Here is a 15,228-nt window from a genome sequence, read left to right as displayed (position 1 = left end):
TGGTATCTCACGGCTGTAGACCGCGTCTCAGACGCCCCCCTGAGCAGAGCACTACTGAAAGACGCCGCGTCTACCAGAATGGAACAGTGATAATTTTGTCGACTAAAACTATGACTAAAAATGGTCGACCACAACCTTTTTTTCCATGACAAAAACTAGACTAAAACTAACAAAAATAGATCTGTGATGACTAAAACTGACACAAACTAAGTTTAGTTTTATCAAGATGACTAAAACTAGACTAAAACAGGTTCCTGCAGATAAAGGCATAATGAGGAAGGTTTCTGACGGACAAATTCCTCAGATTAAGAGAGCAGATTCTAAAATGCCATTACAAAGCAGCAAACAGGTATTTGAAGCTGCTGGTGCCTCTGGAGTCCCACCAACCTCAAGGTGTAGGATCCTCCAGAGGCTTGCAGTCGTGCATAAACCTACTATTCGGCCGGCCCTAACCAGTGCTCTCAAGCAGAAACGGTTGCAGTGGGCCCAGAAATACATGAAGACTCATTTTCAAACAGTCTTGTTGACTGATGACTGCTGTGCAACCCTGGATGGTCAAGATGGAGGAGTAGTGGATGGTTGGTGGATGGCCACCATGTCCCAATAAGGCTGTGATGTCAGCAAGGAGGGGGCGGAGTCATGTTCTGGGCCGGAATCAGTACAATAGCAGTACAATAGCAGCAGTACAATAATCGTTTTGACACCACACATCTGAGGATTATTTGAATAGATCATTATTGCCACAACTTCAGAATTAGTACAACCCCAGTAATTTCAGGGGGCAATTCTGGCCCTAAATTGGGCTTAAAATACTCCAGTGCAATGGTTCTCAATTAGTGTCACAAAGTAGGACACAGAGCTTTTTCAGCAGGTCACAGATGTGCGTTTAAGGATAAGAAAAGTCAGCTTTGTGCGATGCAAGGTTTGCTTGCATCTACCTTTAAAACTATATGACATGTTAGTGCGATTCTACCTTTAGACTTGATGCAATATTGCAACTTTTGGATGATCTTGTTGTCTTTAAGATGCAAGACTGAGAAACAGCAAAGAGATTTGCTAGAATACAAGCTTGAAGGCTGATGGGATCAAAAATCCATTTATTCTAGCCCTACATGTAAAGGCTGAGACAGAGAGATGTGGTTTTCTCAGGTGCCCTTGGGTCTAAATTGATTAAGGAATAACAGGAAGGTGGAAAGGTAGCTAGATAGTACTGGTTTCAATCTACTGTTAACACTAAAACCACTGTAGATCTCTATATACCTAAAACAGCCAACAGGTCAAATTTACCTGTCATCAAATGCCTTGATTTTCATAAATAGCTCTGATCAAGGACTGTTAGTTAACCACTGACATTGAACAGCTTATTAACCACGGATGGCAAACTAAATCACTGTTGGAAGATGATCTGTCACATAGAAAACTGTCTTTGGACTGATTGCCAACCCTGAAACTTCCTCATCATGGGATTCTTGTTTGTTAAAAGCACTGAGATGCCTTTTGACACTTAACAATGGTAAATGTCTTTTTCCCTGCTGTATCCATGGTGACGGTTGATCTATTGACCTCTGATTAGGCATTGCTGCAATAGAGAGAATGTATTTCCATTGCACCATCTATTTATGTGGTTTGAAATTTATTCTAGTTTGAAATATCACAGAGGTAAATCAAGGGTTTTTATGGGGTGAATGTGACCTGCATGGTGGTTCTATGTATAAATGCCCATTAACAAAATTTGGGTTTAGGCAAAGATTTTTTTTTTTTTTTTTTATGACATCAGGTGCTTTAAAACAAACTTTTAGGAAAAGTCAAAGACTGACAGTCTTTGAAATTGTACACATCAAGTAAGATACAATTAAAGAACAGCTTTGGGTAAATTTTACCCATTGGCAGTTCTAGTGTTAAAGTCTAAAGAAGCAGATGCAGAAAAATTAATTTCATGCTGGCAAAATAGCGAGACCAATGTTGATATGACACAAAAATACATGAAACATGGGTTCTCGTTTAGGACAAATGGAACTAAGGGAAGTAATAAAACCATCAAGAAGACAGAACTAAGTGGTTGAAAGGTTGTTAGAATGTGGGTCATGATTTAAAGTTACAAAGGTGGTGGTAGCAGAGGCGTAGCTGGGGATTTTGGGCCCACAGAAAGAATATTAACCCCCCCCCCACCCAATTTACCGGCTAGCCAAGCACTACATGTTGCATCATTTTTTTTCAAAATATCTGTGCATGCATTTGAATGTTTTTGGAACCATAATCCCCCATTTATGACCAATATTTTTACCATGGTTAAATTAAATTTACCTGCATTAATCCGCAGTGCTGGACTAGACCATTTGGACATTTTTAAGGAAGGAATAGGGCCCCTCAAGTGTTGAATTTTATTCTATTTGATACGAATTTCAGTCTGTTGACTGATTCATTTAGTCACTTTTGATTTAATAATGACACTAATTTCTTAGAAAAAAAAATTATAACACACTTTTCATTGCAGGCTTTCAAGGGCCCCTCCTTAATGTTGGCCCGGGTAATAGGTACTGTTCCCCCCTGTGGGTCCACAGGATCAGCCAGTTGAGAACCACTGGTTAAGTGGTTACTGTGATAAGTGGGTAAATTTGGATTTTTTTTTTTTCAGCGCAACAACTTATTCAGTTGTTATCTCAAGATAAAAATACTCGTTTCCCCGATAATGAGTTAATTCAGGTGATTTCCTTGAGATTGTTCAATTAGCTCTGAAAAAATTCCAGCCTTAATCCACATTTTAGAACCCATTTTGGTTATCATGTTTCACTGATTGCATGCACTTGTTCTTACAGTTTAAAAGAATGCTTATAAATAGGTTATGCTGTACTGGAACCAAGGCAGAAGCTTTCAGTTTAATAGGATAAAGCAGCATGATTCACAACCCTGTGTGCTTCCAAGTGTTTGCTATTTAATTCCTCTGCTGGACAATAAAACAGGCCAGTTGTAAGCTTTTCAGAAGCCCTGTATGTCTACTGCTGCCCACATTTGTCTGTATAGTTAATGTAGTACCATTTTTGCACCACTAGAGGGCGGTGTACTTCCATGTTGAGTCTTCTGAGCATGCTTCCTCAGAGCAAAGTGATAGAAAACTGTGCATTTGTGTAATCTACACACTCACATAAGGATCGTCCTCCTCGCACTGGTCATCTGGGGCCGTGGGATCTGACTTGAGCACCAGCTGCTGGATGGAGCCCTGGAGGAGAGAGAGAGAGCGGGAGAGTGTGTTAGATAGCATGGTAATTTAATTCATTCTGTGTTATTAAATTTTATTAGCGCTTTAATGCGAGTTTCCCACACAACAGCATGATAACAGTTGATCTATCTCTGTGTCTGTCATTACCCTGCGCATTATCCACCACTCAGATGATGGAACACATTCACACGAACACTCTGATAAACAACCACAACCAGCTGGAAGCTTCATGATCATCCAAAGAGCTTTTTCACATTAGTCTGAGAGGATGAAATCAGAGTGCAAAATCACATTCATTATGTCCGTTTTTTTTTTTTAAGAAGTGTCAGTGCGTATGGAAAAGAAACAAAAGGCACTTTATAGCTGAGTTATGAGTTATTAAAACTGCCTGTTTTTCAAGTGTTGGGTCAATATATTTGACAAAACAGCAGACAGAGTTTTCTGTAAAAGAGCAGAAGCAATCTCTAGGTTTGCTAACAGCTGCTACATCATGTCTGTGAATCAACAAGGGGCCTGTACTTGTGTTAACACTCTGACAGTTCAACACTGCAGCAGTCCAGATGACAACACTGACATCAGCTCTACAACTGCTCTAGACTGAAATATAGATGTTTAGTTCTGGTAATTAAAGGGATATTTCGGTATTTTTGAAGGTGGCTTGTATGAGGCACATAGCGATAGTAGTGCATTAGCCTCTGGGGATTTTAGTGAGCGTTGCCCTAAACAGCACGTGCTTGGAGAAGCTAGGCTATTCAGCGCCACAGATGGGTACAGCTCAGGGGTGTCAGACTCAAGGCCTGGGGGCCAAATCCGGCCCATGCTGCAGTTTTACCCGGCCAGCATGGTCATACCATATTTTCATTAGAACTGGCCCGCAGGTCTGAGGTCTGTAGCGCCACATTACGTAATAACGCCGCATTATGTAATAATGTAATAAATTTTCAATTCTTTATGTAATAACGTTGCATTTTGTAAGCCATTAAGTGGTTAGAGTTAGGTCAAGGTAGTTGGGTAGGGCATACCTTGGTGCCCACACTAAGCCCTATGGCTAGGGTTATTACATAATGGGGCATTATTACATAATGTGGCGCCACAAGGTCTGCAGATTTCCTCCAGAATAGAAATGTAAATTCAGCCTTGAAGATTTAAAATATCTTTTAAGTCGTAAAGCGTAAAAATAATAAGAAAGTAAGGAATGAGGGAGAGAAATGAATTTGTTTTAATATTTTAAAATTCAAAATTATGACTTAAACTTAGGATTTTGACTTTTTATCTCATATTGTGAACTTTTAGATTCCAATTTTAAATTTCAAGCCATATTTTGAATTTTCAATATCATGATTTAAAATTCAATCTCATATTTTACCCTTTTAAACTCCTAACTTTGGCTTTAATACCATATCTTGACTTTTTAAACCCATGATTTAGAAATTTGTCTCATATTTTGACCTTTTAGATTCACAATCTTAAATTACAAGTCATATCTCAACCTTTTTAACTCAAAATTTTGCTTTTTATCTCATATTTTGACCTATTTAACTCCTAACTCTGATTTTTAGTTCAAAATTTCAACCTTTAAACACATAATTTTGGATTTCATCTCATATTTTGACTTTTGAAGTCATGATTTTTACTTTCTATCTCATAATTTGCCTTTTCAAAACATTTTTTTGACTTTGGATTTTGTGTTCCAACCTTTTGAACTAATCATTTATCATCACTCCCTCTCCCCCTTAATCAATTACCTGTGAAAATAAGGTTTAGAGTTTATGGTTAAATGTTTACCCTGTTAGACCCTCAGGTCAGACCTAAATTCAGATTTGAGCCCCTGCTGTGATTGAGTTTAACACCCCTGGTATAGCCGATATCTGTAATTTAGCGGCTTTAAGATAAAAACGGGCCAAAAAAAACAAAACAAAACAAAACAATGCAGGCCCAGTTGTACATTGTACTCACATTTTTAAGCATCTGTGTTTGGCACTATTTTGCAAAAAGGGCTTCGGCTACCGGCTACGTGCTCATCTGCCTCAGCAAATCTGAACAGCTGTCTGCATCTGCAGGCACCTGCCAAACTCAGACTCATCCATCTGACTGCCAAACAGAGAATGCATCACTCCATCACTGTTAATTTCATTGACTAAACTATGACTAAAAATGTTTGGCGACAGCCTCTTTTCCGTGATGAAAACTAGACTAATACCAGCCAAAAATAGACCTGTGATGACTAAAATTGACAAAACATAAGTTTATTTTTTGTCAAGATGACTAAAACTAGACTAAAAAGTAATTTAGTTTACATTAAAAATCAATTATATCTCTCCACTGTGGGTAAATCTGTCAAAAACCAACCATCTGTATCTCTTTTGCCTCTTAGCAGTAGAAAGCAGGGAACCCAGTGCAGAGAACACACTAGCATGATTTGGTACCAGATTTAGGTAAGAGAATAAATGCTTTGACTAAAACTAGACTAAAATGTCAGGACTTTTCATCAACTAAAAATAGACTAAATTAAGAAAGGGTAGAAATGACTAAAAGGTGACTAAAACTAAAAGACATGGAATCAAAAGACTAAGACTGAGAGTAAAATTTTAAAAAGGTGTCAAAATTAACACTCCACAGAGCGTGTTTTCATTGCCCCCGCTCTGTAATTTTACGTGGTTGTCTTGGTGACTGAGTTGCTGTTGTTCCTAAACGCTTCCACTTTTGAATAGTACTACTTTCAGCTTACTGTGTAATATCCAACAGGGATGAAATTTCACAAACTGACTTATTGCAAAGTCGGCATGCATCACAGTCCCACGCCTGAAGTCACTGAGCTCTTCAGAACCACACATTTTGTATCAAACGTTTGCAAATAGAGACTGCATGGCTAGGTGCTTGATTTTAAACACCTGTGGTGATGGGTCTGACTAAGAGACCTGGATTCAATTATTAGCAAGTCTGGCCAAATATTTGTGTACAACTTCAACTTACAGAAAACTTTGCTTTCCCTGAAAATGAGCTTAGTGTCACTATGGTTACGGTCAACCTCAGCTTCATGAAGTGTGCTCACCATATCCTCTTCTCAACTTAGTTCTTTGTTAATGGAAACTAAGGCTGAATCCCAAATCTCCCCTTAACCCTCAATCTTAACCCTCAGTCTCAAAATGTGCGTTCCCGAGAAGTGCGAGGGCTGTCCCAGTTCCCCCGAGAGTTGAGCTGAGGGGTGAGTTTGAGGGCTTTAAAAGAAATCGAGCTAAAAATGTAAATTACTTTGTTAATAGTGATGTAAAAATTACAAAAAACACTCCAATATGTTGTGTTATGAATTATTTGCTTTTTCGTAGCTAACATTTACTTTTATTTTAACGATCATAAGCCGGTAACCGTGCTGTCGCGAACAAGCCTACGAGTTACAATTGGAGTCTGGTGTTAGCAAATGGCCGTGTTATATGGGTGACTTTAAGCTGAATTTGTCCGTGGTTGTGGTGTTTATACATGTTATTCGGTTGAATATTAACACGTTCTGGTTGTTGTTCTTCTTCCTCTGAATTGACAGACTACGCAGTTTTGGCACATTACTGCCCCCTACAGTCTGAAATCATAACTGCTATTAAGGGGTGTCCCATTTCTAAATCACGAGATGGCCCTTACACTTGGTTTTGAGGGGCGAGACTTAGGGTTGAGTTTAAGAGTAAGATTGGGGTTCAGCCTAACTGTTGACTGAGTGAGCCAAGCGGACCAGACCTAGTGATAATGAAGAAATGATGCATTTTTTTCAGACAGTGTGAAAAAAAGTCACTTTCAGTCTGAATTTGTTTCATAAATCCGCTTAAAAGTGGAACAAGAAAGACTGGCAGTTTACTTCCTTTCACAAGTTTTCTAAGATAATTTAAAATTCTTATTAGGTCCGTGAACAGATGCAGAATAATATCATGTGTGCAGCCATTCTATGCCAATAAATCTGCTATTGTTTCAAATGTATGTGCACACTATTGAAAATTGTATTTTTAGAGCTGCCTTCTAAATCAGTGTCGTTCCTGTCTTATTCATTGATATTGCATTCACACACTTCATCTAACACCTGTTTTAAATGAAGTGAAGCTCAGTCTTTGAAATTTAATCATGTGACAAAAAGAGAGAGAGGAGGAGCAGATCAAATCAGAGACATCTGTTTGTGCCGTAAACAACACAAGAATGCACCACGTAAAGCTTTCCACTCCATCCAGACAGTTCTGTTATTCCCTCGTAAACTGAGCCACAGCAACAGCAGGGATCGATTGTGATAAAACTTGTCAGTTTGTAAAACTTTCGATCACATAAATGTAATCATTCTGAAGTAGTGGGAGGATTTGTTTGTGATGCTGACTCAACTGTTAGTGTTTGCTTATTTTTAACCATGCAACCATGAAATGGTCAGATGGCTGCATGCACAAGGGTTTTATGAAGTCATGCAAATATGCATGTAAGAAGTGGATATCTTTGAAAGGTTAAGCTCACAGTGGACTATGTAGCTGGGAGGGTAGAGGCTTCAGGTGATCAGCTTAGATACAAATGAAGACAGCTTTATACTGCAGCCTGTGACTCGCCCACATACTGGGCCTTGTGCTGGAGTTTTCAGATGTCAGACATGGTTAATAACAGCGTTAGGTACTTGTACGGTGTTGTTCTGTGTCTGCAGCTCCTGGCAGCCATCATGTTGAGAGAAGTGTTGCCAAGGAACAGAGAGGATGAAACTTTAGCTGGAGCTGGCTGAGAGTGTTTGCGTGCACAACTTCAATGCTGCTGCAGGAAGGTCGACACACTTTGAACTGAGTTGACAAAAGAAACACTGACAACACACCATAAACAACAAAATGCTGAGAACCTCTTTTGCCACTAGGGGTCACCACTTGATCTGATTGTAACAAGAATGTAGCATGACTTGAGAGGTCCAAAGTGATAGGAGTAGCTACCCAAGCTTTTATTATATCAGTGTGTTCAAGAATTTTATAACAAAACCAAAAACCTCTGCATGTTTTTACTCTACAGCTCTAAATTTTTTCACTTTTTCCTATTTTTACTTACTCTAAAAAGTTGCAAAATATTTGTTCACATAAAGTGGAAAAATGTTAAGATGATGATGATGATGATGATTTTAACTATTATTTCTTCATCATTACTATGCAATTATCTTTAATTGATGCTATTACTGTGATTCACATTTTCATTATTAATATGGTGATGATGATGACGATGCTGCTAATTATTATAATCTTTTTATTGTTATTACTTTTTTATAATCACTATCATTATGATTTTCATGATTATGAATTTTATTAGTTATTTAAAGATTAATATCATATCATTATAAGTTTCATTATCTTCATCAATTTATCTTTCTTTTTCTTATTATTATCATCATTATTATAATCATTATTAAAGTCATGGATGGATTTTTGTGAAATTTTCAGGAAATGTCAGAAATGGCAAAAGGAAGAACTTATTAGATTTTGGGACTGATCTGGATCACTGTCTGGATCCAGGAATTCTTTAAAGGATTCTGCACTATTGGGAGATAGGGCTGCGCTGTTACCACTTTATACCAGGAGATGGCGGACATGAGTAACTCATCTAGAGTTTTGGAGTTTATAGAGTTTGAAAGGCACGTGAACGGTCGAGGAGACGAGTCGGAGCGTAATAGAGAGAAAGACAGTGAATGGCAGCAAGAATAATCACAATGCTGGGAGGAATAGAGGAATATTCACACTGGGGAGCAGGTGGCCTAGTGGTTAAAGGCGCTCCCCATGTATGCAGGCGGCCAGGGTTTGGGTCCGGCCTGGGGCCCTTTGCCGCATGTCTCTCCCCCACTCTTGACCCTGTTTCCAACTCTATCCACTGTCCTCCTCTATCTAATAAAGGCACAAAAATGCCCAAAAATAAATCTTAAAAAAAAAAACAACTAAATATCAACACTATTATTATAATGAAATTTTATGATTGTTGTTAGAATTATGATTAACATTAACATTTTTATTATTAATATGATGATGACAATGATAATTGATAAAATTATTATTGTTATTATTTTATCATCATTATTTCAATTTTCAGGATTCATTATGATTATAATTATTATGTAAACTATTGTTTTGTATAACTATTATTTATTCATTTATTTATTTATTTTATGTTATTACTTTTCTTATGGATGTAATCACTATTATTTTCATTACACTTTTTATTATAGTACTAATAATTATCATTTCAATCTTAATCTTTCAATCTTATCATTTTTATTACTATTATTTTATTAGATTATTTTTATTTTTATTATCATTTTATTTTTATTGTATTATTACTATTATTATTTCTTGTATTATTATTTCTTGTATTATTAATATCATTACAGCAGCAGCAACAACAACAACAAAAACAATAATAATAATAATGATTATTATCATTATTATTATTATTAGTAGTATGGTTTTGATTAGTATCATTATTTTTAGTATTATCATAATTTTTATTAACAATATTACAGTCCACACCTGCCCCTTTTTTGTAAAAAGTCTTGAAATAATTTTGGTTAATAATTGGTACTCTGTAAACAAGGAGTAATTGATTGAAATAAAGCTGTAAAGTTCAAATTCAGCATATTTGAGCAGAATTATCTCCTTTTTTACTGAAAAAGACTGCAATTACTAGGAAACTAAAGAAAATTGCAGCTTAATGTTTGCATCCAGACTTTTAAATTGCTTAAAGGCTTCATGCTTAAAACCCTGGCAAGAGTTAAATGAATGTGCACAAATTATCATCATTTTGGCCAATCACATATGTTTAAGTGCTTCGGATGGATCAGAGGCCTGAATGATTTGCATACAATCTCTACTTCTTTGTCCATCACAACTATCAGAGGGATTCCAGTGAAACAAAAAGAACAAAACTATCAGTGGTCATCATATCAGTGTGGAGAACATATTCTAGTCCATCTGTCTGCATCTGAAGCTGTGAGTGAGAGGAATACTGCTGGTTTTTCTGCTGCTTGGCTGTTGTTTCTCTCACTGGGGAGAGATAAGAAGATCTGTGACAGAGCAGCCAGTTCAAACACTGGAAAGAGTCGGTCACTGCTGGGGCTCTCTGTCTGAGAGGGAGGAGAGGGGAGGGCTGCATGAAGAAGGGAGTAGAGTAGAGGAAAAATGGAGCTCTTGAGCAAAAGAAAGGACAGAAAAGACTTAAGGCCCTCTTGATGATCAGTAGAGTGATGGTGATAGATAATAGAAGCACACTGTGGGATTTTCTGCTCCTATATCATTTAAAAAGATGAACTGATGACAAGTTGAATCTTTTTCAATATAATTTTGGTGTCAGTAAAATAATTTTGAGACTGGAGAAATCATTATAAATTGCATTTTCGGTTGGATTTGGGGGAACCACTTGAAGCATTTATTGTGTTAAGCTATTTCATTTCTCTTTGTTTAATTGGTTTATTGCAAACAAATCATTTTCCATTCAACTTTGACAAAAACCCCTTAGACCAGAGTTACTGCTCAACCAAAGAGCCAAATTGTTCAAAAAAACCTTTGCAAGAGCCACAAACTAACTGGTGAAAAGTGGCAAAAATGTGTTAAAATGGCGATTAAAATAAGTTAAAGTGGTGAAATGGTTAAAAAGCGGCAAAGAAGTGACAAAAAATGGGTGAAAGTTGGCAAAAATGGGGAGGAAAAAGTGGCAAAATTGATTAAAAAAATGAGTTACAGATGGTGAAAATGGTCAAAAAACTATAAAAGTGTGGCAAAAAATGAATAACTTACAGGGGCAAAAGTGGCAAAAATGGGGAAAAAAGTGGGAAGAAATTGAAAAAAGAAAAAAAACAAGATAAACGAGGCAAAAACTGTTGAAAAATGGCAAAAAATGTTAACAAAAAGCAAGTCAGAGGTAACAAAATTGGTCAAAATGATAAAAATGTGGCAAAAAATGAGGGAAAAGAGACTGAAGTGGACAAGAGTGACAAAAATCGGAGAAATGTGGCATTCAATGGGAAAAAGCAGCTTAAATGGGTGAGAAGGGGCAAAATATGGCAAAAAAGTGGAAAAAAATTGCAAATAGCGTAAAACAGGACAAAAAAAGAAAAAAATGGTTAAAGGGGCAAAAGAAGTGGCAAACTTGGGCTTAAAAACCTATAAAAATAGATTATAAGTAGCAAAAAAGGGGGAAAGTTGCAAATAAGGACAAAATTTATGACAAAATATGAGAGGAATTCTCAGAATAACTTGTCACTCATGCAGTATAATGCAAAAAAAAAAGTGCTATTTAGATCTAAAATGAATCTCCAGATCTTCACGGTTGAAATGCAGAACAGATGGGTTGTTCTATCTGAGCAGGTAGAACAACCTATATGAGAAATTCTTCCAGCAGCTAAACGGACTCCCCTCTGAGACCCCATAAATCCTGAATAAACACTCTTTCCCCCTCACTGGATCATCGTATTTCTCCGCGACTCTGCTACCATTTCTCAAATAAAATCTTAATGAGAGGAAAAGAGATTCATGGCAGAAAGAGCGTCTTTCCACTGTCTGAAACATCTTTCAACTTACATAACTACAAATCAAAGACAGAAAGAGGAGGGACGGCTTGGAAGCAGCAGAGGTTTTGTTTTTAAGGTCAAAGCTCAAATGCTTTAGTAGCTGAGCCACCGGCCGTGATTTGATTGATTCATAAAAATAATTTCTGGCATGTTTTATGATACGTATTGTTTCATTTCTAACTTTCTGAGAACATTTTGGACATGTTTCAGATGTCACTTGGAGTTTATCAACATGTGAGCCAAAAAATCCATCTCCCTTTATTCCTGTACAAAATTAAATAGAAATCCCTTTACTCTGAACTATTTTCTCTTCATCCTCCCTCCTGTCACACTGGGACAGGCTCAGCCTTTCTTTAGAAGTCACAAAGCAGCAAATCAAGGCTGATTGGGAGGAAAGGGCTGGAGTATTTACTGATTTATTTTCTTTTACAAGAACACAGAGGGAAGAACAACATTGCATGTGTTACCATCTCTTCTCCTGGATCTGATTTCTCATCAAACATCCCGCTTCTAACAACACAAGGGGATTTTTACAATAATTACACCTAATCAGAACCTTCACTCTTGTTTCATTCTGCTCCGTTAATTCCATTAATTCAATCCATCATCCTCATCTTGGCCTCTGTCCTTGCTTTCATCTTGCTCATCATCCTAATCTTGCTCTCTGTCCCTGCTTTCCCTCTGCTCCGTCATCTTCATGTTGCTCTCTGTCTCTGGTTTTATCTTCTCCATAATCCTCTTTCTCTCTGTCCCTGCTTTTATCTCTGCCATCATCCTCTCCTTGCTCTTTGTCCCTCCTTTCTTTTCCTTTATTGCCCTAATCATACTCTTTGTCCCTGCTTTCTTCTTCTTTATTGCCCACCTCTTGCACTCCGTCCTTGCTTTAGTCTCATCCATCATCCTAATCTTGCTCTCTGTCCCTGCTATCTCCTCTATCATCCCCATCTTGCTCTTCGTCCCTGCTTTCCTCCTCTTTATCTTCCTCATCTTGCTTTCTGTCCCTGCTTTCTTCTTCTTTGTCCTCATCTTGCTCTCTATCACTGCTTTCTTCTTCATTGCCTACATTTTGCTCTCTATCCTGCTTTCTTCTTCTTTGTCCTCATTTTGCTCTCCATCTCTGCTTTCTTCTTCTTTGTCCTCATCTTGCTCTCTATCCTGCTTTCTTCTTCTTTATTTCCCTAATTTTGTACCCTGTCCTTGCTTTTGTCTCGTCCATCATCCTAATTTTGCTCCCTGTCCCTGCAGTAATCTTTTCCATTTTCCCCATCTTGCTCTTTGTCTCTGCTTTCTTCTTCTTTATCATCCCCATCTTGCTCTTTGTCCCTGCTTTCATCTTCTTTATCATCCCCGTCTTGCTCTTTGTCCCTGCTTTCTTCTTCTTTATCATCCCCGTCTTGCTCTTTGTCCCTGCTTTCTTCTTCTTTATCATCCCCGTCTTGTTCTTTGTCTCTGCTTTCTTCTTCTTTATCATCCCTGTCTTGCTCTTTGTCTCTGCTTTCATCTTATTTATCATCCCCATCTTGCTCTTTGTCTCTGCTTTCATCTTATTTATCATCCCCGTCTTGCTCTTTGTCCCTGCTTTCTTCTTCTTTATCATCCCCGTCTTGCTCTTTGTCTCTGCTTTCTTCTTCTTTATCATCCCCGTCTTGCTCTTTGTCCCTGCTTTCATCTTCTTTATCATCCCCGTCTTGCTCTTTGTCCCTGCTTTCTTCTTCTTTATCATCCCCGTCTTGTTCTTTGTCCCTGCTTTCTTCTTCTTTATCATCCCCATCTTGGTCTTTGTCTCTGCTTTCATCTTATTTATCATCCCCATCTTGCTCTTTGTCTCTGCTTTCTTCTTCTTTATCATCCCCGTCTTGCTCTTCGTCTCTGCTTTCATCTTATTTATCATCCCCATCTTGCTCTTTGTCTCTGCTTTCTTCTTCTTTATCATCCCCATCTTGCTCTTTGTCTCTGCTTTCTTCTTCTTTATCATCCCCGTCTCGCTCTTTGTCCCTGCTTTCTTCTTCTTTATCATCCCCGTCTTGTTCTTTGTCCCTGCTTTCTTCTTCTTTATCATCCCCGTCTTGTTCTTTGTCCCTGCTTTCTTCTTCTTTATCATCCCCATCTTGCTCTTTGTCTCTGCTTTCATCTTATTTATCATCCCCATCTTGCTCTTTGTCTCTGCTTTCTTCTTCTTTATCATCCCCATCTTGCTCTTTGTCCCTGCTTTCTTCTTCTTTATCATCCCCGTCTTGTTCTTTGTCCCTGCTTTCTTCTTCTTTATCATTCCCATCTTGCTCTTTGTCTCTGCTTTCATCTTCTTTATCATCCCCATCTTGCTCTTTGTCTCTGCTTTCATCTTATTTATCATCCCCATCTTGCTCTTTGTCTCTGCTTTCTTCTTCTTTATCATCCCCATCTTGCTCTTTGTCCCTGCTTTCTTCTTCTTTATCATCCCCATCTTGCACTCCGTCCCTGCTTTTGTGCAGGAGTATTTACTGATTTATTTTCTTTTACATGAACGCAGAGGGAAGAACAGCATCACATGTGTTACCATCTTTTCTCAAACATCCCGCTTCTAACCACACAAGGGGATTTTTTACAATAATTACACATAATCAGAACCTTCACTCTTGTTTCATTCTGCTCTGTTGATTCAGTCTTGGCGTTTGCTCACACAGTTGCACTCCCGGTAACTCATTCAAGATGAGCGATCCGCCATACTCCAGAATATGTATATCACATGCAGCTTGTCAGTTATGAGCTCTCACAGGATAAGGCTGCGTTCACAAACACATGTGGTCATTCATTCCTCGTCTCCTGTGGCGGTCGTAAAGCTGCCAACAAAGACTATTGTATTCATGTGTCAGATGTAAAACAGGCAGCCGCCCAAACGCCACGTTTGTTTCTGCGGCGAGAAAACGGATTTGACATCTATTGTGGGCTCTTTCTTCCAAACCCACTGACATCAGGAATGAGGGATTAACCAGCAGCTTTCACACAGGCCTGACAAATGAAACGCAGATCAGGAAGAACCTGAGGAAGAGACAAAAACAAAGCCAGTGTTATCAGGACTCACCACAAACCTCTGCAGACCCGTCCCTCCTGCGTTCCCCACGAAGATCCCCGAGCTGGCCTCGAAGGTCAGAGGCTGAGGGCTCCTGAGGAAGTCAACACGGTGGTACTCCTCGCAGTCCATGAAGAGACGCACCTGAGAGACATGGGAACATAAACTCTTGTTTAACCACTGTCTGACAGCACTAGGGCTGGTTATCATTTTTTTTTTTTCCAGATACAGGTTATTAAGCACTACTTTTCAACAGGGGTGTAGCAAGAGATTTTGGGCTCCCAGAAAGAATATTACACAAGGCAAAACAAACCAAAAAAAAAAGCTTGGTTTTATAAATGTCAAAGAATTTACTTTTTTTTTGCCAATAAGTTCAATATATTAATGAAAAACATGTGTTTTTTTAACCATAGATAA

The 15,228-nt window shown here is 38.2% G+C and overlaps 1 protein-coding gene across 1 annotated transcript in view; it reads right to left on the bottom strand.

Moving 5' to 3' along the window:
* The window catches only part of LOC121527220 (collagen alpha-1(XVIII) chain-like), a 111,069-nt gene that overhangs the window by 27,406 nt on the left and 68,435 nt on the right, over positions 1-15,228 (bottom strand). The window contains exons 4-5 of the mRNA XM_041814073.1: positions 14,824-14,955; positions 3,143-3,217 (exon numbers count right to left, since the gene is read on the bottom strand). Coding sequence (XP_041670007.1) covers positions 3,143-3,217; positions 14,824-14,955 — 207 coding nt within the window. The remainder of the gene's footprint in view (positions 1-3,142; positions 3,218-14,823; positions 14,956-15,228) is intronic.

This window comes from Cheilinus undulatus, linkage group 19 (genome assembly GCF_018320785.1).
Source record: "Cheilinus undulatus linkage group 19, ASM1832078v1, whole genome shotgun sequence".
In the NCBI taxonomy this organism is placed as follows: domain Eukaryota; kingdom Metazoa; phylum Chordata; class Actinopteri; order Labriformes; family Labridae; genus Cheilinus; species Cheilinus undulatus.
This window is presented reverse-complemented; position numbering and strand designations above follow the sequence as displayed.